The sequence below is a fragment of the Dipodomys spectabilis genome, unplaced genomic scaffold, assembly GCF_019054845.1.
Source record: "Dipodomys spectabilis isolate Male_0828 unplaced genomic scaffold, ASM1905484v1 ptg000157l, whole genome shotgun sequence".
Classification (NCBI taxonomy): Eukaryota; Metazoa; Chordata; class Mammalia; order Rodentia; family Heteromyidae; genus Dipodomys; species Dipodomys spectabilis.
The window spans coordinates 17,204,935-17,232,712 of NW_024870834.1; the positions used below are offsets into that span (position 1 = coordinate 17,204,935).

The 27,778-nt window shown below is 42.6% G+C and overlaps 1 protein-coding gene across 1 annotated transcript in view; it reads left to right on the top strand.

The window, feature by feature from the left end:
* Nucleotides 1-2,226: 2,226 nt before the first annotated feature.
* Nucleotides 2,227-27,778, top strand: part of Sptlc2 (serine palmitoyltransferase long chain base subunit 2) — a 102,127-nt gene continuing 76,575 nt past the window's right edge. The window contains exon 1 of the mRNA XM_042692556.1: nucleotides 2,227-2,451. Coding sequence (XP_042548490.1) covers nucleotides 2,335-2,451 — 117 coding nt within the window. The 5' untranslated portion in view covers nucleotides 2,227-2,334. The remainder of the gene's footprint in view (nucleotides 2,452-27,778) is intronic.

A 27,778-nucleotide genomic window follows, 5' to 3' on the forward strand; every position in this document is an offset into this window, starting at 1 on the left:
TGAGCTTCTTCAGGGTTGCCTTCCCCACCCCTCCCCCTCCAACAATTCCCTCCCCTTACTTCTCAGCTCAAGTTCTCCACATCTTGCTCATGCTTCAAGATCCACCTCATTCTACATCTCTTCTCAAAACTTTATCTAGATTCATTCAATCCATCATCTAAGCTTAATTCAATTAAATCCCATAGCCCAGCTTTCAGTCAGATCCCTGCCCTGAAAACCTCTATGCACGTTTGAGTTGTGCTCGCACCAGTGGCTCAAGCTTGTAATCCTATCTACTCAGGAGACTGAGATCTGAGAATTTCAGTAGGAAGGCAGTCTAGGCAGGAAAGTCATGAACCTCTAATATCCATTTAAGAAAAACCAAACAAACAAAAACCACATAAGTAGAGCTGTGGCTAAAGTGGTAGAGTGTTAGCTTTGAATGAAAAAGCCAAGGAACAGAGTCCAAGACCTGAATTCAAGCCAGTACTGGCACACACCTAAAAATATTTGATTTGTTACTGCACCTGGCCTCCATTAGAACTTATATTGTTGTTTGATCTCTCTAGCAGTGAGATGTGTGTGTGTGTGTGTGTGTGTGTGTGTGTGTGTGTGTGTGTTGTCTCCTTCTTGTATATGTAAGTTCCATGAGGCATAGCTTATTTTTAGACATATGTGTACTTTGGGATCCTAATGTTTGTTGACTCAAAGAGGGTTATGTTCCCTTACCATCTACTAGTAGACTATTCAACTCCTAAATTGTGGGAAACTGATACTCTGACCACCCATTTCTAATGCTATAGGACAGTAAAAAGAAAATGCAGGGATTCTCAGAGGCCTATTGGGCAATTCATAATAACCAACACTTAATAAATGTTTACTAATTGCTAGGTCCTGTACAAAATACTTTACATGCATTAACTCATTAGATCTTCATGACAACTATTATTATCCCCCACTGAGCTGAGGAAGACACATAGAGTGCACTCAGCTCATAATTGAGGCAACAAGGGTTCAAACCCTGGTTCCAGAGTCTATACATTTAATAATGGCCCCAAATTCTTTGTGGGTAGCCAAAAGTTTCTAGCTGAAATGTAGGTCAGTTGCCTTTCTTTCTAATCGCTTTGGGAAGATAGGACTAAAGTAACAAGGAAAACAATATTATTAAATATTTAACATATATTATTATAAATAAATAGTATTTATTATGGGCCTGGTATTTGACAGATGCACAATGCTTACTAATATAATTCTTCTAATGACTGTATGAAGCAGGAAAAGAATTTGGTTCCTGGGCTGGGAATGTGGCATAGTGGTAGAGTGCTTGCCTAGCATGCATGAAGCCCTGGGTTCCATTCCACCGAAAAAGCCAGAAGTGGCGCTGTGGCTCAAGTGGTAGAGTGCTAGCTTTGAGCAAAAGAAGTTCAGGGACAGTGCCCAGGCCCTCGGTTCAAGCCTCAGGACTGGGGGGGGGGGGGGGGGGGGGGGGAGGGGGAGAAAGAAAAAATAGTTAAATCCTCAAGTTTTAGCTTCCAGTTATCAGCAGAGTTGAAACTAGATTGGGTTTCCTGATTTTCGGGGAAAAATCTTTAAAGGAAATTGTATGGAAAATCGAGACAGGAACAAGTGTGATGCACACACATGACGAGACACGTGAATTATTAGGGAATCTGTTGGTATGTGGGGCATCCTGAAGAGTAGTGAGAAACTGTGTATTAACACCCAGAGGAATTTGCTAAGAAAGTAAAGGAGCTGCCTTGTGTTAGGCTTGGATTCAATCCTAGAACTTCCCAGGAAAGCAAGAGCTGGAAAGCTAACACTAGTCCCAGAAAACAGAAAACCCCACTCGGATTGAGCCTCACCTCATTTCACACTCTAATTGGCTACTTCTTTCTGGACCCCGCCTCCTTCGCAGTCTGGACCATTAAGCACCAAAGCCCATCCCGTGACCTTCCCTGGGTCTCCAATCAGGTCCCAGGCTCCTGAGACTCTCCGGAGAAGCCCCCTCCACACCCACAAGATGCTTTTCTCTCGCTCGTGATTGGTTGGGAATAGCCCTAAGGAACCCGCCTCCTCCTCCGGCGGATTGGTCAGACTCCATCAGGCCCTCGCCCCTCCGGCCTGGCCCTGCCCCTCCGGTCTGGCTCCGCCCCGTGTACCCCCCCTTCGCCGGCGGGGCCTGGGGCGAGCCGCATCCTCTCCAGTGGGCCCCGCCCCCGAGTGACGGCCCGACCGGGAATTGGCCGCCGCGCTGCAGCCATTTCCGGTTTCGGGGAGGTGGGTGCGGTGCGGAGCGGGACTTGGCGCCGCCGCCGCCAACGGAGCCTCCTTGCCTTGCCCCTGCTACCGGGGACGATGCGGCCAGAGCCCGGAGGCTGCTGCTGTCGCCGCGCGGTGCGGGCGAACGGCTGCGTGGCGAACGGGGAAGTGCCGAACGGGTACGTGAGGAGCAGCGCCGCCGCCGCCGGCCAGGTACGTGGGGGGACCGTGTGGAGCGGAGCCCAGGCGAGCCGGGCCGGGAGTGGGGGTCCGGACACCGCGAGCTTGGCGCTCGGGCCGGGCCGGGGCCGCCGAGCGGGCCGGCAGAGGGAGTGGCCGGGCGGGACGGGGTCGCAGTGCCCGTCCAGCCGCCGGGCGCGGCTCAGGTGTGGCGGCCGCTGTGTCCCCGTGCTGACCCGGCCTCCCCCGGAGTCCGGGAGCTCAAGGGCGGTGCGGAGCTCCCCATCTCTGCGTGCCTGAAGGGCGTCCTCCCCTGCCCGCCTCCCCCCACCCCACCCCCACCCCCACCGCAAGGTTGGGGCTCCGGGGTTCCTTCCTCGGCCCGATCCCGCCACAAGTGCGGGCCGCGCAGTGTGAGATCCTCTCGGGGGGCGGCTTCGGGTGTCTTCTCCCCAGACACCCCCTTCCCCCCCCCTCACCCCCGCCCCACGCCAAGCAGTGACTTCCTCCGCAGCCCAGTTAGGAAAACCTATCGTGGGGTCCCTAAGACTCCAAGTTAGGAGGTGGTGCCAGTGGAATCACACCCCAGACTCTTCCTGCCTTACTCGATTTCCTTCACTTCAAGACATCGATCTGCCAGCCGCGCCCGGTCCTGTGCCTCGAAAGCATTGACCTCTTCTTCCTCTACGGGTGTCGAGTCCCCATCCCACACTCCACATTGGTCCCTTTAGCTGAGCACATCCCTTTGGCACACCGGGCATTGTTGAACCTGGTGGGAACACGTGATGGATGAGTCTCTACACTGACCAAGGGTGAATCATCAACCAAGTTCAGACAGTTGTTTTTTTTTTTTTGTCAATATTTGGGAAAGTTCGGAATTCAAGACAGTTGTTTTTTTTTAAATAAACCTTCCAATTTTCTCCACTGGTTATGCTGCTGAAATGTGTTTTTAAAGGTGAGTTGGTTAAAAAGATGCAAGATGAATGGTGCTGAAAGTGTTGTGTTTTTGTGTTTTTTAATTGGCTTTAATATTTAGAAGTATTTAGTACTTTGTCCCCTTTATCGAGAGTGTGACTTGATAGGATGGGGCACTTCATTTGACTTCAATGTCAGTATCGGTCAACTTTCTCAGATCAGTAGCTGTGATGGGTGGGGCTGTTCCTGTTTCTTATGAAACAGAATAAAGCATTTCACCAGGTCATGATGAGATGTTTGGACAATGACAATGGGAGGGGAGGATGGGAATACACAGAAAGACTTGATCTTCACTGAATTTGTAAGGTATGAAGGCAAGAAAATACACCAATTCAAAAGTTGTTTCCTTTGCTTTTTAAGAAATCATGGAATAAGAGAGGATGTGATAAAAATCAGTTCATTTAAGTGGTAGAAGAGTTGGTTGTTTTCCTAGCAACGTCAGTGGCTAACAAGAGAAATTGGTGATATGGACAATGAAAGGGGAGTTTACCAGTGAGAGAAAATGACAAGTGCATGATTGAGGTAGATTTTTTTGAGGAAAAAGGAAGTTAAAGCTGGGAGCCAGTGGCTCATGCCTGTTAGAGCTGAGATCTGAAAATTGTATTTTATTGCCAGCTTGGGCAGAAAAGTCCTTAAGACTCTTATTAACCACCAAGAAAGCCAGACGTGGAGCTGAGGCTCAAGTGATAGAGAAGTAGCCTTGAGCAAAATAGCTCAGAGAGAGCACCCTGGCCCAGACACACACACACACACACTCTCTCTCTCTCTTTCTCTCTCTCTCTCTCTGTCTGTCTCAGTCTGTTTGTCTGTCTTTCTCTCAAAAAAGGAAGAGAAAACCAGTCCACATGACCAGCACACAAAAAAAGAAATCAGTCCACATGTTAGAGGTGCTTTGGTTTGAGCGTTTTTAATTCCCAGGTTGTATTCTGATTCAATAGTAAATCAGTTTCTTTTCTCTTGAAGTCTCTAACAATTTACATTTGTAGGCATGGTATTTCTTCAGTGGTTGTTGACTACTAAGATAAAGAAATATCAAATTAGGAAGTAGCGCTGTAGCTCAAGTGGTAGAGCGCTCGCCTTGAGCTGAAGAGCTGAGGGACAGCGCCCAGGCCCAGAGTTCAAGCCCCACGACCGACCAAAAAAAAAAAAGATTCTACTAAAGAAATATCAAATTATTAAAATTAAAATTAAATCTGTGGCTGTAGACAGACATGTTGGCATACATCTGTAAAAGAGGGAGATTTCAATTTCAGCCTGGGTTATATAGTGAGGTGCCACCTCCACTACCCTAGAAAGATCTGTGACTATAATATTTGGATGACTTTGGGTATATATTTTAATGAACAATTTCACTCAAGGCACATTCATGGCATTTGGAAGAATGATCTAGTGGAATGGGCTAAAGGCTGTAGTATACTTTTTTTTTTTTTGTCAGTCATGGGGCTTAAACTCTGGGCCTGAGTGCTGTCCCTCAGCTCTTCAGCTCAAGGCAAGCACTCTACCACTTGAGCCACAGCGCCACTTCCAGTTTTCTGGTGGTTTATTGGAGATAAGAGTCTCATGGACTTTCCTGCCTGGGCTGGCTTTGAACCATGATCCTCGGATCTCAGCCTCCTGAGTAGCTAGGATTACAGGCGTGAGCCACCGGTGCTCAGTTTGTAGTATACTTTCTAGAAAACCATTTCTGACACATTTTAGAAACAGACTTAAGCTGGGCACCACGGCATGCCTGTAATCCTGGCTACTCAGGCTAAGATCTAAGGATCCAAGTTTGAAGCCAGTCTAGGAAGGAAAGTCTGTGAAACTCTTGATCTCCCAAGTAATCACAGAAAAAGCAAGAAATAGATATGTGACTCAAGTGGTTGAGTAGGAACTCAGGGACAGTGTCCAGGTCCAGGACCAGCCAAAAAACAAAAAACAACCCAAAACAAAACAAAAACAGACTTAAGCTGGGTGTCTAGGTGCCAGTATCTCATGCCTGTAATCTTAGCTACTCAGGAGGCTGAGATCTGAGGATCACAGTTCAAAACCAGTCCAGACTGGAAAGTCTCTGAGACCTTCATCTCCAATAAACTACTCAAAAAAAAGGCTAGAAGTGGGCTGGGAATGTGGCTTAGTGGCAGTGCTTGCCTAGCCTGCATCAAGCCCTGGGTTTGGTTCCTCATTATCACATATACAGAAAAAGCCAGACGTAGAAGTAGAAAAAAAGCAAGAAGTAGAAATTTGACTCAAATCGTAGAGTGCTAGCCTTGAACAAAAGGGGCAGCTCAGGGACAGTGCCTAGGCCCCAGGATTGGCAAAAAAAGAAAGAGAAGGAAGGAAAGAAAAAGAAAGAAGGGAAGGAAAAGAAAAGTAAGAGCGAGCTAGAAGTGGCCAGTGGCTTAACTGGTAGAACAGTAGCCTTGAGCCAAAAAGCTCAGAGACAGTGCCCAGGCCCTGAGTTCAAGCCCCACTATTGACTAAAAAAAAAAAACAACAAACCCAAAACAAAACCAGACTTAAGATCTTTAAGTTCATGTAGAGAAATGGGCTCTGGGTTACTTAAAGAGAGCAATAGGGCATTTCAAAATATTTTAAAGGTTATTTTTATTAAAATTATGTGCTAATGCTCCAACCTATTCACTTTGGTCTAGAGGAAATGTTGCCAATTAATTATGTCTCAAAATAAATACACAAAAGACGTTAGAGTGTCAGTGTGCGTATCCTGATTTTACTAAAATAGTATAGTGTGGTTGAGCTGTAAATCAATTCTTGCACATGTCCTAACATTTATCTTTCAATAAAACAGGGGAGAAGTTAAAAAACAACAACTTTGAGGATTTTTTTTTTTGGGTTGGTTGTGGGGCTTGAGCTCTGGCCCTGGGTGCTGTCCCTCAGCTCTTCAGCTCTAGGCATGCGCTCTACCACTTGAGCCACAGCAACACTTCCGGTTTTCTGAGTGGTTTATTGGAGAAGAGTTTCACAGACTTTCCTTCCCCTGGCTGGCTTTGAACCGAGATCCTCAGATCTCAGCCTCCTGAGTAGTTAGGATTACAGGCGTGAGCCTGGCTACTTTGAGGATTTTTCTTTTTCTTCTTTCTTTTTCCCTTTCCCTCTTTTCCCTCCCCTTCCCCCTCTCCTTCCTGTCTCCTTCCTTCTCTCCCTCCGTCCTCCCTACTTCCTTTCCTTCCGTTCATTACTTCTTAGTTTGAAGGGTTGAATTCATATGTTAAAAGATAAACTCTTGGGGCAGGGAAGGTGGCTCAGTGGTAGAGTGCTTGCCTTGCATGCCTGAGGCCCTGGGTTCGATTCCTCAGCACCACATAAGCAAAAAGAAAAAAAGCCTGAAGTGGCGCTGTGGCTCAAGTGTTAGAGCTCTAGCCTTGAGCTGAAGAGCTGAGGGACAGCGCCCAGGCCCAGAGTACAGGCCCCAGGACTGGACCCCCCGCCCCCCAAAAAGAAAAAGATAAACTCTTGGTTCAGGATTGTTTGATTAAATAGGTATAGATGCTGAAAGAAGTTATGAACTGATCAGAGGCTATCTTGGTGGTTAGAGTGATGACAGCAGATACAGTTTTCAGGAGAGAACTGGTACCCAATAAAGCAGCACATTTTCCTCTGCCATTCAGATGAGCGGGTGATGGGGCAAGCTTTTTTTTTTTGGTCTTGGGGTCTGAACTCTGTGCCTGGGCGCTGTCCCTCAGCTCTTCAGCTCAAGGCTAGCGCTCTACCACTTGAGTAAAGCATCATTTCTGGCTTTTTTTGCTTATGTGGTGCTGAGGAATCAAACCCAGGGCCTCATGCATGCAAGGCAAGCACTCTACCACTGAGCCACCTTCCCAGCCCCATGGGTCCAACTTTTTTTGAGGGACAAGGTGACCTTTGGGAAACATTGAACTAGAATTGGAAAGAAACTTTGGGGGTTTATGCGCTTCAGACCCTTTATCTCTTAGCCAAACTTAAAGCCTATCTTGGTAGTGGATTCTATCTTATTTTTAATGACTTTCAGAAGATTTGCCACACAATTTTCTCAGCAGCTAGTTGAATTGTTCAGAAATTGTTCATGAGCCGATGGCGCATGCCTGTAATCTTAGCTACTCAGGAGGCTGAGATCTGAGGATGGTGGTTCAAAGCCAGCTCAGTGAGAAAAGTCCATGAGACTCTGATCTCCAATAAACCACCAGAAAACTGGAAGTGGCGTTGTGGCTCAAGTGGTAGAGCATTCTCTTTGAGCTGAAGAGCTGAGGGACAGCACCCAGGCCCTGAGTTCAGGCCCTATGACCGGAAAAAAAAAAAAAAAAAAAGAAAAGAAATTTTAATTACCAAGAGTTTCTTTGTGTAGATTTAACATGATTAAATAAGTGTCATATTTTGGTTGCCCCTGAAAAAAGAAATTGCTTGTTTGCAAAACTCCATGTTAACAGCACTTTAGAACTTTAAGATTTGGATACACATTTTACTTTTCTTAATCAATTAACAAATATGAAAGGGAAAATTTACCTTACCTTTGATACATATTCTAACCTTTCTTCTCCTTGGGAAGAATCTTAGTGAGATATTAGATAAGAGTCTTCTAGTTGTTTGAAAAAATACAATTCTGTCTGTAAGAGGAGGCATTGGAATATAGTCATATTAAATACCAAGACAAGCAAAGGAGAAAGAACATAGTGTTGGTCCTTTCACTTATACTTAGAAGGAGCAAATAAATAACTAATGCAGGGTGGTTTATTAAAGAGCTACTACCTTTTGTTTCTACTGAAGGAAACAGTAATTGGAGATTTAAAGTGGTAACAGTTTGAGCCAAGTGTTGGTGGCTCGCTCACACTTCTTATCCTAGCGAGTGAGGAGGCTAAGATCTAAGAATTATGGTTGGAAGCCAGCCTGGGTGGAAAAGTCCCCAGGAGACTCTTATCTCCGGTTAATCACTCGAAAGCTGGAAGGGGAGCTGTGGCTCAAAGTGGTAGAGTACTAGCCTTGAGCAAAAAGACTCAGGGAGAGCTTCCAGGCCCTGAGTTCAAACCCTACACATGACCCAAAAAACTCAAAAAGAGGCAACAGTTGGGGAAAAAATGTTGGCTATGAGGCAGGAGTGGAAGAGAAGCTATGTACCTGCTCAGCTTTGAGGGGACTTGATGAGAAACAGTTTGAAGGCTTGGCAGAAATAATGTTGGGACTACTTATAACTTGTGGGATATGGTTTTTGTTTGAGATATGGTTTGCTCCAAGGAGATCATTTGATTTTTACTAGCTGGTTCTGAAAGATTCTTTTCTTTTGTGGTATTGAGGAATTTTCTTTAATAAGAACTCTTGGGAAGTATATAAACAACTCTTCTTAAGATGGTATTTTAAAACTTGGATTCCAGGGAGGGCAGACTTGCCTACTTTATAGGGTGGGCACAGGTACACTAATTAGAAGCAGGCAGTGCTGTAAGCAAGAGAGCTAATTGGTTGATTCAATTAGATTCAGTTTTTGAAAGAAAGAAGCAGTGTTTATTGGTAGAATAGGCAATTGAGAGGGATGGGTAGAGGCTGTGTTTGCATACTGAGTGGCTGTGCCTTATTTGATTAAATAAATGCTCTGTAGCCTCAAAAGTCTGTTGCCTTCTGAATAGTTTCTAAGAAGTCTTCCATAATGTAATTTGCAGTTTGTGATGGTTAAGAAAGCCCTTTGCTCTTGACCTATTTAATCTCCGAACATTTATTTTACATTTGCTGTCTTTAAGACTACTTCCAAAACCCATTTTATGATGCTTGAGGAAGCTACCTGTTCTTTTAAAATAATTTTTACTCCTGGTTATAGAAATACATTTTTACATGTTTTATTATGTGCATACATTGAGTGATTCCTCCCCCCTACCCTACCCCTGTACTTGTGTCTTAGCTTAGGGCTGTGCATAAATCAGGTTAAAGATACTTTTTTTTTTTTTTGTCGTTTGTGGTGCTTGAACTCTGGGCCTGGGCGCTGTCCCTCAGCTCTTCAGCTCAAGGCAAGCACTCTACATTTGAGCCACAGCACCACTTCCAGCTTTCTGATGGTTTATTGGAGATAAGAGTCTCATAGGGAGCTGGGACGGTGGCTCAGTGGTAGAGCGCTTGCCTTGCATGCATGAGGCCCTGGGTTCGATTCTTCAGCACCACATAAGTAAAAAAAAAAAAAAGCTGGAAGTGGCGTTGTGGCTCAAGTGGTAGAGCGCTAGCCTTGAGCTGAAGAGCTGAGGGACAGTGCCCAGGCCCAGAGTTCAGGACCCACGACTGGATCCCCCCCCCCCCAAAAAAAAAAAATAGAGTCTCACAGACTTTCCTGTCCAGGCTGGCTTTGAACCACGATCATCGGATCCTCACGACTGGTGCTTTATCACTTGAGTCTCATGGATTCGTATGCCTAGACTAGCTTTGAACTGCAATCCTCAGAACTCAGCCTCCTGAGTGGTTTTTAGGATTACAGCCATCAGCTACCAGCACCAGCCTAAACATTTGTCAATTCTTTATGGAAGAAACTTTCAAACCTTCTTTTCTTCCAGCATTTTGAAATTTTCAGTCCATTACTATTATCTGTAGTGACCTTGTTGGGCAATAATAGTACCTTAAAACTTCTTTGTTGTTGTTGGTTGTGGGGCTTGTTCATGGCCTGGGCGCTGTTCTGAGCTCCTATGCTCAAAGCTAGTGCTCAACCACTTTGAGCCATAGGGCTCCACTTCCAGTTCTGTGGGTTAAAGTCCCATGGATTTTCTTGCCCAGGCTGGCTTTAAACCGTGATTCTCAGGTCTCAGCCTCTTGAGTAGTTAGCATCACAGGTGTGAGCCACTGGTGCCTGACTACTTTAAAACTTCTTGTTCCTGCCTAATTGTAACTTAGTATCCACTGATCAACCGACATGTCTCCTTATCTCCCTCACTTTGTCAGATCTCCAGCACTATTCTCTCAACTACTATAGGCTCAACTGTTTTGGACTTCACCTGTGAGTGAGACAATGCAGTACCTTCTTGCCTGACTTATTTCAGTGAACATAATGATCTTCAGTTCTATTCATGTTTTTGCAAATTACAGCATTCATTCTTTTTTTATGGCCTAATAGTATTTGTGTATATATGCCACAAAAAAGACTGTTGTAAATCAGTGTGCTGCTTTTTAATCATTTCTTTTATTATTTTTTGTCATACTAAAATTTGAGCTCAGGCTTCATGTTTGCTAGGTTGGTACTCTACCACTTAAGTTATACCTCCAGCCCTGTTTTTTTCCTGGTTATTATTATTATTTTTTTTTTTTTGAGAGGATCTCACAATCTTTAGTGGGCTGTCCTTGAACCTCAATCCTCAGTCTTCCAAATAGCTAGCATGGGGCTGGGAAGGTAGGTCAGCAGTAGAGTGCATGCCTTGCAAGCATGAGGCCCTGGGTTCGATTCCTCAGCACCACATAAACAGAAAAAGCGGGAAGTGGCACTGTGGCTCCAGTGGTAGAGCGCTAGCCTTGAGCTGAAGAGCTGAGGGACAGCGCCCAGACCCAGAGTTCAGGCCCCGTGACTGGCAACAAAACAAAACAAAACAAACACCAAATAGCTAGCATTACAGGTGTGAGCAAGTGGCACCTGGTTGGCTTTTTGTCATTTTTGAAGCTCATGAGATATACAGTTTTACGGAGACTATAGGTGTGATCCAGCCTTCTCCAAATATTGTGTACTGAATTTGGTACAGAAAGTATGCAACAAGTTTTGGCTTCTAAGAAGATTTAGAAACTAACAAACTATTCACTGAACTATTAATCTGTTTTTTTTGCAGGGGTACTGGAATTTGGACTCAAGTAGTAGTGACATATTAACGGTGATGATCTTGAATTAATCTAAATAAGCCTCTTGCTGCCTAAGTTGTAAGTGCCTAAATCAAGCATTTAAAATTTACAATTTAGTTGAAGAAATGGATAGTAATTGAAACCATGAAATTGGTAGAAGAGGGGATTAGCTGGAAGAGGAGTAACAGTAGAGATGTAACAGTAGAGAAACATAATGTTCTGAGGAGAAGACACACATGTAAAGCACATATATTGCCGAAGATCAGGTGAGCTAGAACACTGTTGGGAGGAAGTGGAATGAGAAAAGCCCAGGGAAACATTGCATTAAGAAAGGGAATCAAGCTGGGTTCCGGAGGCTCATGCCTGTAATCCTAGCTACTCAGGAGGCTAAGATCTGAGAATTGCTGTTCAAAGCCAGCCCAGGCAGGAGAGTCCATGAGACTCTTATCTCCTATTAACCACCAGAAAACTGGAAGTGGTGCTTTGGCTCAAAGTGGTACAATCCTAGCCTTGAGCTGAACTGCTCAACTGCTCAAGGACAGTGCCCAAGCCCAGAGTTCAAACCCCATGACCACCACTCCCCCTCCAAAAAAAACAAAAACAAGAAAGGGAAGCAAGGTCTTTGGGTGATGAGAAACCCATGATAATAATGGTAATAGGTACCATTTACTGTGTGCCTACTCTATGCCAGGCTCTCTCCAGTCCTCTTTAATCTTCTTAAAAGTCATTTTAGGTAAGTAGTAACAAGTAAGACTAAAGTGCAGACCACTTAAATAACTGGGCCAGGACCAGCATTTACTGAGTCAGAAGAGCCTGGGTTGCATTCAGATTTGTCTATTATACCAATGCATTTGTCAATACGGAATTTGCTAGTAATTTTTTAGAATTTGAATTAGATATTAGGAATGACAATGGATTTCATATGTTGGGAATCAGGTATAGAAGCTGGCTTTTTCTTGGAATTTTTTTTTGGGGTCCAATTGTGGGGCCTGAACTCTTGGCCTGGGCGCTGTCCCTCAGCTCTTCAGCTCAAGGCTAGTGCTCTACCACTTGAGCCACAGCACTACTTCTGGCTTTTTTTTTCTTTTTGCTTATGTGGTGCTGAGGAATCGAACCCTGGGCCTCAGGCATGCAAGGCAAGCACTCTACCACTGAGCCACTTTCCCAGCCCTTGGAATTTTTTTTTTTTTGTTTGCTTGTTTGAAATGCAGCAGTGTCTTCCTACCACACATAATACAGACAATAGTTTGGAACTTTATGCAATTCACACAAACTATGTCAAGCTCTGAACATATATTTCCAGAAGTGTCTTCTTTTGTCACTAGGGAAAAATAAAAAATAAAGAGTCCACATTTGTTTCTTACAATCAGAATGGATTCCCTAATTTTTGTCAATATATAGCTCATATGGAATAGACTGATAGTGCTTCCAAAGCTAGCTGTAAAACACACTTGTAGTTTGGCGTGGTCCTTTTCCTATTGAAACCCAGAAATAGAGACCTTCAGATGAATATGGACTGGGACGTGTCAATTGAGTGGCATTCTGTACACACTGGGCACAGATATCTGCAGGTAGTCACTGCCCTAACTTGCCACCCAAGCTTCCTCCAGCACTTTGCCATGCAGATAAGCATCAGGGTAATAGATGCAGTGCAAGTGCAGCACTGCCACAACTTCTGCCTCTGGATCTGGGGTCTCTTGCACTTGTAACATGACCAGAGCCTGTAATGGCATCTGCTCCACTCTGCCTTTTGCACACATACCACTTATGTACTGTAGTTCATACTACTACAGAAGCAGCTTGCCTCATATCCATTTCCCTTTTCTGGGAACAATTCATGGTGTGTACAGTGGACCCTGATGGTCACATCTTTGTTTTGTGATCGCATATTTTTTTATCTTGATTGACACAGGGTACTCATCTTTGCCAAAAGGAATCTAACAACCCTCTCGAATAAGAATTAAAAATTTTGTTGGGAGAGAGTCTGGAGGGCAGTGGACTGCCAGCACCCTGGAGAAAAGGTTCATAAACTCCTGCCAGTGGAACTTGTTAATTCCTACCTGAGTTTTACTTGTTCTTCATTTCTTCTCTGTCCCCTCTTTTATATACCCATCATCCTTTCAATAAATCACCTTCTTACTTAGTTTACCTAAATTTTGTTTTAGTTATCCTCAACTGAAAATGTTAACAGACAGAGATTCTATATAAAAGCTCTTGGGGATACAATGACTTATGTATTTATTTTTGGTGCCAGTCCTGGGACTTGAGCTCCCTGAGTTTTGCCTGCTCAAGGCTATCACAGCTTCACTTTTGGCTTTTTTGGTGGTTAATTGGAGATAAGAATCTCACAGATTTCCTGCCTGCCCTAGAAGGCTTCAAAATGAATTCCTTAGATTTCAGCATCCTGAGTAGCTAGGATTACAGGCATGAGCCACGGGTGCCTGGCTTTTATCTTTTGTGGTGTTGAGGATCAAACTTAATGCATACTAGGTAAGAGCTCTATCATGAAGTTACAGTCTGCTTCAAGACTTTGTGCGTGTGTTTATGTGTGCTGATTCTGATGCTTACACTCGGGGTCTAGGCACTGTTCCTGAGCTTTCTTTTTCTTTTTCTTTTGTTGGTCATGGGACTTGAACTCAGGGCCTGGGCACTGTCCCTGATCTTTTTTGCTCCAGACTAGTGCTCTACCACTTGAGCCACAACTCCACTTCCAGCTTTTTGAGGTTCATTGGAGACAAGAGTTTCACAAACTTTTCTATGTAAGATGGCTTTGAACCACAATCCTCAGATCTCTGACCTCCCAAGTAACTAGGATTACAGGCATAAGCCACTGGTGCCCAGCTGCTTCAAGACTTTTGTTCATTTGAAATGTTTATTATGTAAAATAGAATATTATCTAGAATAGGGTCACCTAGTTCAAAATTATCAGTAGGTATTACACTTCATGGAGACAGCTCCGATAATCATTTTTCCAAGCTCTCTCTAATGTATACAAGATAGTCCCCTCTCCAAAGGAATAACTCAAGACTTTAAATCAAAATTCAGCGTTTGTCATATTTCAGAGAACAAGCTCATAACCACTAAACATGGTTTTTCTGATAAGAAAAATGACAAACTATAGTGGGAGAAACAATAGAATATCAACACAAAGTAACAGGAAAATTAAGTTGGGAGGGGGATTCTAGTTAGTTTTTCTTAATACCATATTGTAGCAGAAACTACTACCTCCCTCCCTTATCTTATTAATAGTTGTGAGAGTTCTAGGTGAGAATTCTAGTCCACCCATGGCCACAGCTTCCAGTCTACATTTCCCAATCTTTCTTGCGGTTAGAGGCAGCCTTGTGATGACATTCTGGCTAGTAAGAAGTAAGCAGAAGTGATGTGCCACTGCTGCCTCACATTCTTTGAAATAGAAGCTATTTCCTTCCACTTCTCTCTCCCACTTCTATAGCCTGGAATGTAGATGTAAATGTAAGTTGCAAGATGCAGGTGTGTATGAAGGAAGGAGCCTAAAAAGGGAAAATGATAGCTTACCCACTCAGGACTGCTTATCTACATCCAGGCTTCCATATAAGAGAATAATTTCCATCTTGTCTTACAATGTTGTTTCCATATCACATATGTGCAGTGATAAAGGCAACAAAAAGCACGCCCCACAAATCAATATTGATCCTTCCATTGGATATAATAGGAAAATGTGAGCCATTGTTTTCACCGTAACAACTAGTTAAGATTATACATTTTAAAAACTAAGTGGAACTGGGCACCAGTGGCTCACGCCTGTAATCCTCGCTATTCAGGAGGCTGAGATCTGAGGATCATGGTTCAAAGCCAACAGGGGCAGGAAAGTCAGTGAGACTCTTATTTCCAATAAACCACTAGAAAACTGGAAGTGGCGCTGTGGCTCAAGCGGTAGAGCACTCGCCTTGAGCTGAAGAGCGCAGGGACAGTGCCCAAGCCCAGAGTTTAAGCCCCACGACTGACCAAACAAACAAAAAAAACTAAGGGATCCCCCTAACAGTGAAGAGCTGTCATCAATGCAAAGCAGTGAGAGCTAGATGAACTAAAATTCCAGTGAGGGAAATAAATACCCTGTCTCCAGGAGCTGTAATTGCCATCTACTTCCAGGGTTACATGCAAATTTTAAACTTGAGCTGACGAGCATCACACTTACCCTCAGCAGAAGTCTTACCAACAGAAAGAAGAACCAGCACAATCTTAAGACAACTATATGGGCTGCTATGGTAGATCAAATTCTACAAGAGTCCTAGATATATGGCCAAGTTTCAGTGTAAGATGTTTACCTAGTGTTAGAGAGGCTGAAGGTCTAGAGGGGAAAGGCAAGTTGATGTCAACCATAGACTCAAAATCTTAGCAGATAAGAGCTGTGATAAACACATCCCACCCTTGAGATACTATGACCACTACTGTGAACCAACCTTATATTAAACCTTCAGTGCATCTGGAACTAGAGGTTTGGCTGGAATATAAATTTTTTTTGGTCATAGCTGCCTAGGGGAGCAAAAGACAGAAGCAGTGTTGACTTTTGTACTCTCCATCATCTATTATAGATGATGTTAGGAGTCTGTCCGAACATCTGCTTTCCTTAGAGGGAAGGACTGTGGGAGATAGGAGAGAGAAGGCATAGTATGCATCAGTATATAGATTCACTTCATTAGGGCCATGCTGTTGGTCTTGGGCAATCCCTCATACCTCGATCTTCCCTTTCTTTAATTTTACATGCTCAGGAGTAAAGGATCCTTATGTTTAATTTTAACTTTCAGAACGTCAAAAATAATTTGTAGATGTCACCCGGAACCCTATTCTGAGAAACTCAAAATTGTCATTATTACATCATTTTTATTGTTTTTACTTATCCCACAAATATTTTATTTCTATATCCCAAGAACTGGACTTTGTATTTGAAGATACAAATAGAAAAGTTTAATCTATTCATGTAGACTTAATTCTCTCCCCCCACCCCCAACTTGGTCCTGGAGCTTGAACTCAGGGCCTATGCATTGTCCCTGAGCTTCTTTTGCTCAAGGCTGCTGCTCTACTACTTGAGTCACAGCACCACTTCCAGCTTTTTCTGAGTAGTTTATTGGAAGTAAGAATCTCATGGACTTTTCCTGCCCTAGCTGGCTTTGAATTGTGATCCTCAGATCTAAGCTTCCTGAGTAGCTAGGATTATAAGCGTGAGCCACCAGTACCCAGCTACTTAATTCTTAATTTTTGCCTTAAGCATGGCATGGTGGCTCATGCCTATAATAGTAGCTACTCAGGAGATGGAGCTCAAGAGGCCAACTCTGACAAAAAGGTCATGGGACTCCTCAGTTAACAAAAAGCTGTGCGCGGTAGCGTACATCTCTCATCCCATCTATGTGGGAAGAGTTGGGCTATGCACCATCCTATTAAAAAAAAATACCTAAAGCAAAAGGAATGGGGCATGACTTAATAAAATACATGGATGACCCTTAATTCAAATCCTAGTACCACAATTGTGCAATCTTTTTATTGTAAGAAAAAGGATATAAAAATTAACACGATTTTATGTGTGTGTGTGTGTGTGTATTGTTGGTTTGCACCCTGACCTTGAGCTTTTTTGCTCAAAGACTAGGGCTCTTGTCACTTGAGCCAGAGCTCCATTTTGGCTCTTTGATGGTTAATTAGCAAAAAGAGTCTCCTGGACTTTCTTGCCCAGGCTGGCTTCAATTATGACCCTCAGATCTCAGTCTCCTGAGAGCTAGGATTACAAGTATGAGCCACCTGCACCTACTAACCTGATTTTTTTTTTTTTTTTGTCCAGTCTTGAGGCTTGAAGTCAGGGGCTGGGCACTGTCTCTGAGCTTCTTTTGCTCAAGGCTAGCATTCTACCACTTGAGCCAAAGGGCCACTTCCAGCTTTTCCTTTTTTGTGGTACTGAGGAATCGAACTCAGGGCTTCATGCATGCTAGGCAAGCACTCTACCACTTAGCCACATTCCCAGCTTGCCCACTTCTCACCCCATTAAGACAGTGAACTGCAGAAGTCATCACTGACCTACCTTGCAGCCCCTTAAAAAGAGCTGATCGTGTCTCAACACTGTAATTCTAACTACTCAGGAGTTTGAGATCTTAGGAACACAGTTTGAAGCCAGCTGGGCAGGTAGTCTCTGAGAGATTATCTTCAAGTATTCAGCAAAATGCCTGACTGGAGGTATGGCTCAAGTGTTAGTGGCCAGCCATTATTGAAAAAAGCTAAGTAAGAGCATAAGGTCCTGAATTCCAACCCTAGTACTAGCACACACACACAGACACACACACACAGAGATAATAGAAAGGCCTTTTGATACTTTCACACAAGCCATCATCCCCACTATAAACCTGAAACTCTTTTTTTTTTTTGTCGGTCGTGGGGCTTGAACTCTGGGCCTGGGCGCTGTCCCTCAGCTCTTCAGCTCAAAGCGAGCGCTCTACCACTTGAGCTACCGCGCCACTTCCGGTTTTCTGGTGGTTTATTGGAGATAGGAGTCTCACAGTCTCTCCTGCCCGGGCTGGCTTTGAACCGTGATCCTCAGATCTCAGCCTCCTGAGTAGCTAGGATTACAGGCATGAGCCACCAGCGCCCGGCTAAACCTGAAACTCTTAAAAATTAGGCTCTGGGTTTTTTTTTTGGTGGATATGTCATACTACCATGCATATCTTATAGATGCTCATAACATTTTAGGGAGGTAGTTTTATCAGGCAGTAAGTTCATGTGAAATATCATACTCTACTTAATTACAAAAAATTGCCTGGCATGATGGCAGAAGCCTATTATCATACTACTTGAGAGGTAGAGATGAAGGAATCACAGTTTGAGGCTATCCTGGGCAAAAAGTTTTTGAGACTCCTTCTCACTCAATGGCTGGAGTGCGTGGGGTGTACCTGTCAACACAGCTGTGGAGGAAGCACAATGTTTGCATGCAGTGGTGTGCTGTTGTCATCACCACAGGAAACGTAAATAGGAAGATTGCAGCCAGGCTGGCGCTAGCATAAAGTAAGGCCTTAGCTTGAAAATAACCATTACAGAGAGGGGCTGGAGGTGTGCCTCAAGTGGTAGAATGCCTGCCTAGCAAACTCAAGGCCCTGAGAGCTGCCAAAAAATAATAAAGAAATAATAAGAGATAAGGATATATGTGTGTGCTTTATCAAAAAGTATATGTACTACTTTAAAGTATATACATAGGCTTCATCTTATAATGTATACTCAACATCTAGCTTCACCAAAAAGTAACACTTAGCTTTTTGTTTTAGATACTTATTTTCATTAAAGAAAACACTAAGTTTCGATATACTCATCATTCATATTAGTTATATATATATTGAGCCCTTAGTATGTGCTAGGCATAGTCTAAGCACTAGAGAAGTACACTATCTTATACTCCAGTGTGAGAGCACATAGGTACACAGTATCAGACAGTTACAAGTACTCCATTCAGAAAGAGTAAAGGAAGAGAACATTTTTTTAGACCTGGTGGTTAGGGGACACACTTTGAAGGCAGAAGCAGAGACTGACATAGAGTAGGGAAGAAACAAAAGTAAGGGCTTTCAAGCTGAGGTATGTAAGGGTTAAAGGTAGGGAGCTTGCTTGGCTGCAGTGCAGTGACCTGGTGGGGTCTGTAGTCAGAAAGGTCTGGGAGGCCTGGAAGTGGAACGTAAGGGATCTTGTAGAAACTTTGTATTTTGTTATCAATGATAGGAAGCCATAAAGGATAATCTCAGGACCTGATTTATATTTAAACAGCTCTCTGGGCCTTTTAAGAAGTACTCTCTGGGGGAAATGTTGCTTCCCTTCTTTCCGAGAGGCATAAATTCTCCATCTGAAGTTTATCATTCCCAGCCAAGCTCTTAAAATATTCTTTGAATACATAGCCATAAATCAGGTAATATTATCTTGTGTTTATTAGTAACTCCTTCCTTATATTATTTCTTTGGGTATACCGTATTTTCTATTCATCATTGACAAACATTCGATTGTTTTTTTACTTTCCAGCTATTAGGACTATTCTTGATATGAACATGTTTGGTGAAGACACGTTTCATCTTTTATTCAAATAGTTGTAAAAAAGGTTTCAATTTAACATGTCCATTTATGCGCACAATGCATCATGGTCAGTGGCACCCCTGCATTTTTCTCCTTCCCGTCTCATCTCCACCAATCTCTTCACGTTTCCTAGTTCTATTCTCACATATGTAGACTGGGTATAAATAAGTAAATAAATAAATAAGTTCCCATTTGCCTCAGACAATACATGTTTCAGCTTCCTAACATTCTTTTTATTAAGCTGTCTGTTACACCATGGAAACAAACCTACCCCTGGATACCATACTTGACTGGTTCGATTGTGTATATATGTGCACAATCCTGAATGTGTTTTCATACATACTCAGGTTTTAGTTCTAACTTCTTCATATGAGAAAATACATGTATCCTTTCTCTCTCAGCCTACTGCTAAGCCATACCCTTATCCCTATTTGTTGCTGGTTACTTTTAAGAAGTGTGTTTCATTTCCCATTTGGGTGTAGATCCTGTGGCTTCCCGTTGTTTCTGGGGTGACAGGTGTTCATCTCCTCCCCATTGAGATAGAGTCTTGGGATTTTTCTCCTTAGGCTAGCTTGTAAATTGAATCTTCCTGATCTCAGCCTCACTCATAGCTTAAACATGCTGGTTCCACTGTTCCAGCTGGGTTGAGGAGGGGCTCACATGAACCTGCCTGAGCTGATCACAAATTTAGGATCCTCCCATTCTTAGCCTCCTAAGTAGTAGATTGGATTAAAAAGATGAGCCACTGGCACCTGACTAATCTTTTAGACAGATTCTCAGTAACTGTGTGTGTGTGTGTGTGTGTGTGTGTGTGTGTGTGTGTGTGTGTGTGTGTGTGTGTGTGTGTGTGTGTGTGTGTGTGTGTGTGTGTGTGTGTGTATGTGTTTTGGAGCTTGAACTTAGAGCGTGGGCACTATCCCTGAGTCCCTTTGTGCTCAAGGCTAGCATTGTTACCACTTGAGCCACAGCACCAATTCTGGTTTTTGAGTGGTTAATTGAAGATGTCTCATGGGGACTTTTCTGCCTGGGATGGCTTAGAACTGTGATCCTCAGATCTCAGCCTCCTGAGTAGTTAGGATTACAGGCGTGAGCCATTGGTGCCTGGTGAATCTCAGTAATTTTTTGACCAGCCTTAACCCAAATTGTGATTCTCCCAGTCTCTGCCTCTTGTGCACCACCATGCCTGGCCTTACAAATTCATTTTCTTTTTTTTTTTTTTTTTTTTGGTCGGTCGTGGGGCTTGAACTCTGGGCCTGGGCGCTGTCCCTCAGCTCTTCAGCTCAAGGCCAGCGCTCTACCACTTGAGCTACAGCGCCACTTCCGGTTTCTGGTGGTTTATTGGAGATAGGAGTCTCACGGTCTCTCTGCCCTGGCTGGCTTTGAACCTCGATCCTCAGTTCTCAGCCTCCTGAGTAGCTAGGATTACAGGCATGAGCCACCAGCGCCCGGCACAAATTCATTTTCTTTTAACAAAAGCATAACCGTGTGTGTGTGTGTGTGTGTGTGTGTGTGTGTGTGTGTGTGTGTGTGGTAGGGCTTGAACTTGGGGCCTGGGTGCTATATGTAACTCTTTTGCTTAAGGCTAACACTCTTACCACTTTGAGCTACTGTACCACTTCCGATTTTTTGGTGGTTAATTGGAGAGAAGAGTCTCGCAGACTTTTCTGTCCAGGCTGACTTTGAACCTTGATCCTTATGTCTCAGCCTCCTGAGAGGCTGGTGTGAGCCACCAGTACCTGGTTCTATTTTCTTTTCTTTTCTTTTTTTTTTTTTAAGTTTTGTGTTATTACTAGGGCTTGAGCTGAGGGCCTGGGCAGTGTTCCCTAGCTTTTTCACTCAAGGCTGGCATACACATTTGAGCCATAGCTTTACTTCCAACTTTTTGATGATTAATTGGAAATAAACATCTTATCCTGCCTGGGCTGGTATCAAACCATGATCCTGAGTAGCTAGGATTATAGGTATGAGCTACTAGCATCTGCTTAAATGCCATGTTGAAATTTTCTGTTTTCTTTTTTGTTTTGTAGACCTGGGGAATCAAACCTAAGTGTTTTTACATTGAACTATATACCCTGGATCCATTTTGAGTTAACTTTTTGGAATAGTGGGTCCAAATTAATTTTTATGTGGCTATATAGTTATTCTTATACTATATATTTTTTAATGTTTATCTACTTATTTATTCTTGTATCAGGGTTTGAACTCAGAACCTTACACTTTTGCTTGACTTGCTTGCTCACAGCTAGTGTTCTGCCAATTGAGCCATACCTGTAGTCCAGCATCATGGTGCTTACTTGGATATGAAGTCCTTTAGACTTTTCTACCCAGATTGGCTTCAAACCATGATTCTCCAGATCTCAGCCTCCTGAATATCTAGGATTACAGATGTGAGTCACCAGTTCCTAACTCCTTACCACTTTTTTTGTGTGTGTGTGTGTCAGTCGTGGGCTTGGAACTCTGGGCCTGGGTGCTGTCCCTCAGCTCTTCAGCTTAAGGAGAGTGCACTACCAATTGAGATACTGCACCACTCCTGGTTTTTTGGTGGTTTATTGGAGTTAAGAGTCTCATGGAAGCTGGGCACTGGTGCTCACTCCTGTAATCCTAGCTACTCAGGAGGCTGAGATCTGAGGATCATGGTTCAAAGCCAGCCTAAGCAGGAAAGTTTGTGAGACTCTTATCTCCAATAAAACCACTAGAAAACTGGAAGTGGCGCTGTTGCTCAAGTGGTAGAACACTCACCTTGAGCTGAAGAGCTGAGGGATAGTGCCCAAGCCCAGATTTCAAGCCCCACCACCGACAAAAAAAAAAAAGAGTCACAGAGTTTCCTGCCTGGGCTGGCTTTGAACCACAATTCTCATATCTCAGCCTCCTGAGTAGCTAGGATTATAGGCATGAGCCTCTGTCTCCAGGCTCCTTACCACTTTTTTTTTTTTTTTTTTGCTAGTCACGGGGCCTGAACTCAGGGCCTGGGCGATGTCCCTCAGCTCTTCAGGTCAAGGCTAGCATTCTACCATTTAATGCACAGTGCCACTTCCAGCTTTTTCTGCTTATGTGGTGCTGAGGAATTGAACCCAGGGCCTTATGCATGCAAGGCAAGCACTCTACCACTGAGCTACCTTCCCAGCCCCTACTTACCACTTTTTGAAAAGACTATTTCTCCCATTTATCATGGCATTTCTGTGAAAAACATCAATCATAGCCAGACACCAGCGGCTTATGCCTATAATCTTAGCTACTCAGAAGGCTGAGATCTGATGATCTTGGTTTGTAGACAGTCCAGGCAGATAAATCTTAGTGACTCTTATCTCTGATTAACCAGCAAAAAGCCAAAATGGAGGCATAACTCAAGTGGTAGTTAATTAGCCATGAGCAAAAAAGCTAAGCAAGAGTGTGAGGCTTTTGGCTTAAGCTCCAGTACTGGCATAAATAAATAGTAAAAGTTTATTTCTAGACTCTAAAATCTATTAATGTGTGCATTTTTTATTGTAAACATGCTGTATAGAGGGGTTACAGTTACATGAGTAAGGCAATGAGTACATTACTTGCTGATCATTGTTACCCTTCTCCTGTCCCACTATCCCTTCCCTCCCCCATCTCCCACACTCCTCTCCCCTCCATCCCCCACCTTAATGTATGTTTTCTTATGCCAATACCACACTGCCTTGATTGCTGTGACTTTGTAGTAAGTTCTAAAACTGAGATGTGTGTGTTCCAGCTTGATTATTTTTATATTGGATTCTGTCTATTTCTGGTCTCTCCCATTTCCATATAAATTTTAGCATTAATTTGACAATGTCTTAAAAAGTTAAGTCTCTTGGGATTTTTTTAATTGAATTTGTAGGACAAATCGCAGTTTCCCATCTTAAGGTTTCCAGTTCTTGAATATCAGAAGTCTTTCTAATTATTTAGATCTTCCTTTATTTCTTCCAACAATGTATTATAGTATCCAGTGTAGAAATCTCATACTTCTTTATTAAAAGTTTTCCTAAGTCTTAGATTCTTTTCAGTGCTGTTGTGTTCGGAAATTTTTTTTCCAAATTCTTTTGGAAAAAAAGAATTAAGTGATTACATAATTTCCCAAATTTCACAGTATTGTGGGGTAGTGATGCTTAATTAAAGTCATAAACACATTCTAACTTTCATGGGGCAAATTGTCTATCATGGTCTATAGCATTTATGAGTTCTATGAGCTTTGCAATAGTTATTTCTTCCACATGGGTGATATGTACATTTCCTTTGTTTTGCATAGCATCAGCTGTTCCCTCTTTCCCACTTGTTCCCTCCCTCCCATCGCTGCCATTGAGTTGCTTAGTTCATTTTGGTCAATGTCCAGTGCAGCTGATAGGTCCCACTGTTGTATGTTTTTCCCTGATTCCCTCTAGTTCTGTGTCGTCCTCCTGGTTTCCCTCTGGTGTGCACATATATACCATATATGTGATCAGCAGCATGGGGTTATTTAGTAGTGATTTGACCAAATGAGTGGAAGTTCTTTGTTTCTTGTCTTGTTAATTTTGTCGTATCACCTAAGATTTTGGATTTAACATCCACTTACCAGGGAGACTATGTGTCGTTTGTCTCTTAACTCTTGGCTTACCTCGCTCAACATTATTTCTTCTAGCTCCATCCATTTCCCTGCAAATGCCATTATTTTGTCCTTTCTAATGGCTGCGTAATATTCCATTGTGTATAGATACCACAATTTTTGGATCCATTCATCTGTAGTGGGACATCTGGGTTGTTTCCATATCCTGGCTATTGTAAACAATGCTGCATGGAGGTGCATGTGTCATGTTCAGACATTTTATAGAGTCAAATTTGTTGACCTTTATTTCATAATTTATGCTTTGTTGATTTTAGGAAAATCATTCTGTACTCCAAGGTCAAAAACTTTGCTCCTATATGCTAGTCCTTTTTTGTTTTATTTGTTTTAATATTTGAATATTTAATAGCCTAGAATTGATTTTTACAAAATGGTGTTAGCTGGGATATACTTTGTTGTTGTTGTTCCTGTTTCCACATAGAAAACCACTTTGAAAGACCTTAATTCCAATTTTCTGCATGGGGAGCAGGAAGTGTTTCTCTTTTTCTCTTCTTTAACTAAAGTGATTCTTGTTTAAACTTTCCAAGAAATAAAACCACTTTTTTCAATACCAATTAATAAAATACGGTCCATTCTCTCAATAATTGGTAATGCCTTCACTATTATCTATCAAATTCTTATTTAAGATACACCTTTAAAGCAGGCACTGGTGGCTCATGCCTGTAATCCTAGCTACTAAGGAGGCTGAGATCTGAGGATCACAGTTTGAAGCCAGCCCTGGCAGGAAAGTCCATGAGACTCCTACCTCCAAAAAACTACTTAGAAAAAGCCAGAAGTAGCACTGTGGCTCAAGTGATAGAGTGATAGAGTGTTAGCCTTGAGAATCTCAGGGACAGCTCTTAGGCCTTGAGTTCAAGCCCCAGGACTGGCAATAAAATATATAAAAATAAAATGCACCTTTAAAAAGATTTCTTATCTGTTCTGTTTTCTCTGTTGTGTAGTAGAAAGCAGACGCCCAAATTACTGTAGTTCTCTAGTCTGTGTGTCTGTATGAGTGTGAGTCCTGGGGCTTGAATCAGGGCCTGAGTGCTGTCCTTGGGCTTTTTTGTTCAAGGCTTCTGCTCTACCACTTGAGCCCACAGCTCTACTTTCGGCATTTTGGTGGGTTCCTTGGAGATGAATCTCACAGACTTTCCTGCCCAGGCTGGCTTTGAACTTTGATTCTCAGATTTCACCCTCCTGAGTAGCTAGTATTACAGGTGTGAGCCATCAGTGCCCAGTTATAGTCAGTTTTATCACCTAATAAGATAATTCCTCTCCACTCAATTTTTTTTTTTTGGTCGGGCGTGGGGTTTGAACTCTGGACCTGGGTGCTATCCCTCAGCCCTTCAGCTTAAGGCTAGCGCTCTACTACTTGAGCCACACTGTCACTTCTGGCTTTTTCTGCTTATGTGGTGCTGAGGAATCAAACCCAGGGCCTCATGTGTGCAAGGCAAGCACTCTACCACTTAGCCACCTTCCCAGCCCCTCAGTTTTTCTTCAAGACTGCCTTTTGCTTTCTTAAAGGAATTTTAGAATCTATTTGTTTAGAAAGATAGAATTCTCAGTAGGAAAATAGTTATGCCAGACAGCTAGCTTTGGAAGCATTTTTCAGTCTATTCCATATGAGGTACATATTGGCAGTTATTAGAGATTTTACTCTATTTGAAAGAAAAAAAATGTGAATACTCTACTTTTCAGAATTTTCCTGCTGACAAATGAGGACACTTCTGGTATGGCATAGCTTGTGTGAAATGCACAAAGCACCAAACTATTCTCTGTAGTATGTGTGGTATGCAATAGGAAAAAGCTGCTGCATTTTAGTATAATTCCAAGAAAAGATGATCTCAGCAGAACAGATTTTAAGGAGCAACAGAATATACCACTTGGAAATGAATAGAACTCATTTAATGCAAAGACACAGTCCTGTTCTTTGCTGAAGAATTATAAGTGGTTCATATTAGACATTAATTTTTTTTTAAAAAAAAAAAACAATATTCCAAAGCGAGTGGGCATGTTCTGTCATCTTAGCATTCAGTTGAAATATATCCATTTGCTTAAGGAAGTCATGTTTATGTGATTTGATGTTCATATCAGAAATGCTTCTTTTTCTTTAATAATTACATTGTCATTACTGTTTTTATAGGATTTTTTAATAGTATTACTATTTTGTATAGGATTCTTGAAATCCTTATTCACAATCATTCCTTCTGAGTCATTTTACAGTGCTAGTAAAGTCTTGCTTGTTTGTTCCTGATACAAAAGAGGCAGAATGTAGCATCTAATTTGATGGTATAGACCAGGTTTTGATTCTCTTAGAGTTAAGACTGGAAACTTTTGGAGCTTAATCTCTGAGACATGTATGCATGTTTCCCTCTCCATTTCACACTTGCTTTTTTTTTTTTCTCCCTCCCCTTCTCCCTTTCTTTTGGCTTTTTTTTCTCTAAATTTATTTATTTATTTTTTTTGTCAGTTGTGGGGCTTGAACTCTGGGCTTGGGCGCTGTTGCTGCACTCTTCAGCTCAAGGCAAGCACTCTACCATTTGAGCCACAGCACCACTTCCAGTTTTCTAGTGGTATTATTGGAGATAAGAGTCTCACGGACTTTCCTGCCCGGGCTGGCTTTGAACCATGATCCTTAGATCTCAGCCTCCTGAGTAGCTAGGATTACAGGCATGAGCCGCTGGCGCCCGGCTTATCTAAAAAATTTTAAATTGTTATTATAGAGGTAATGTACAGAGGGGTTATAGTTACATAAGTCAGATGAGTACATTTCTTTTTGGATGCCACTCCTTCCCTCATTCTCTTCTAGTTTCTCCATCCCATCACTGCACACAAGTTGTTTGGTTCATTTTCAACATAAAGTTAATAAGTACCACTGCTGCATTTGTTCACCTTGGTCCCTCCATTCTCTTTTAGATTTTGCTCACAGTTGGGGCTCTGCCACATCAGCCACACATACTTTCCAGCATTTTGTGGAAAGTTGGAGCTGAGAGGCTTGAATTTGTCTGCCTGAGCTGGCTTCAAACTTCAAATCTCAGGTCTCAGCCTCCTGAATGGAGTTATAGATGTGAGCCACTTGACCTAGCCTGGAGACTTTTCCTCATAGAGATGGTAGAGCTTTTTGAACAGGGTTGTGTCTTGATTATATTTCTTTGGGTGTGGGCAGAATCCTGGTGGCAGCGAGGCCAGATGTGAAGAATGATATCTCAACAGTCCTTCTAAGGGAGAGGCACTGAGAATTTTTTTTTAAATATACTTGTCTCTTATACCAGGTTATTATGTAAAATACACTGCACTACTGTAGAAATGTATAACTGTGAATTTTACCTTGAATGTATATGGTGTATCCCATATCTTCATCAAGATAGACATTTTTAGCCTTCTTAAAATTCCATAGTACTCCATAAGAATACTTTGTAAGACACAGAAATTCATTACTATTCTTCGTGGAAGCCAGAAATAAGGTGGAGTTAAAAATGACTCCAAACTTGGGAGACTGGGTAGACTGGATGGTGTTGCTGTCTACCAAAATAGGTAATGGAAGACAAGGATCAGGTTATAATTGAGGATGAGGGGTAAGATAAGTAGCTCAACTTTAGGCTTCTTGTGTTTGAGCTTCCCATGCAATCTATAGAGTAAGGAGACAGAAATACAAATTGGGAGTTGTGGTAAGCAACTTCGGATTATAGCATAGATTCATGTGTCAGCATGTAAACTCTGTTGAGAACAAACAAGCAGATGAGGATTCTGCAGGCTGGTGGGAGATAACCTGAGGTTATTATATGCATATGCTGCGTTTTTAAGTTTGTTTTACTCCAAATAGTGAAGAAAATTAGTAGCAAAGTTCAGTTTCAGTGTTTTAAAAATAAAATGATAAGTGAAAACAGTAACAGGTGTACTCACTGTTAGAAAAGAAAATCAAACTGAGTTAGAAGCAAGTTTCTCTTCTCTTAACTACTCCCTACCAATTAA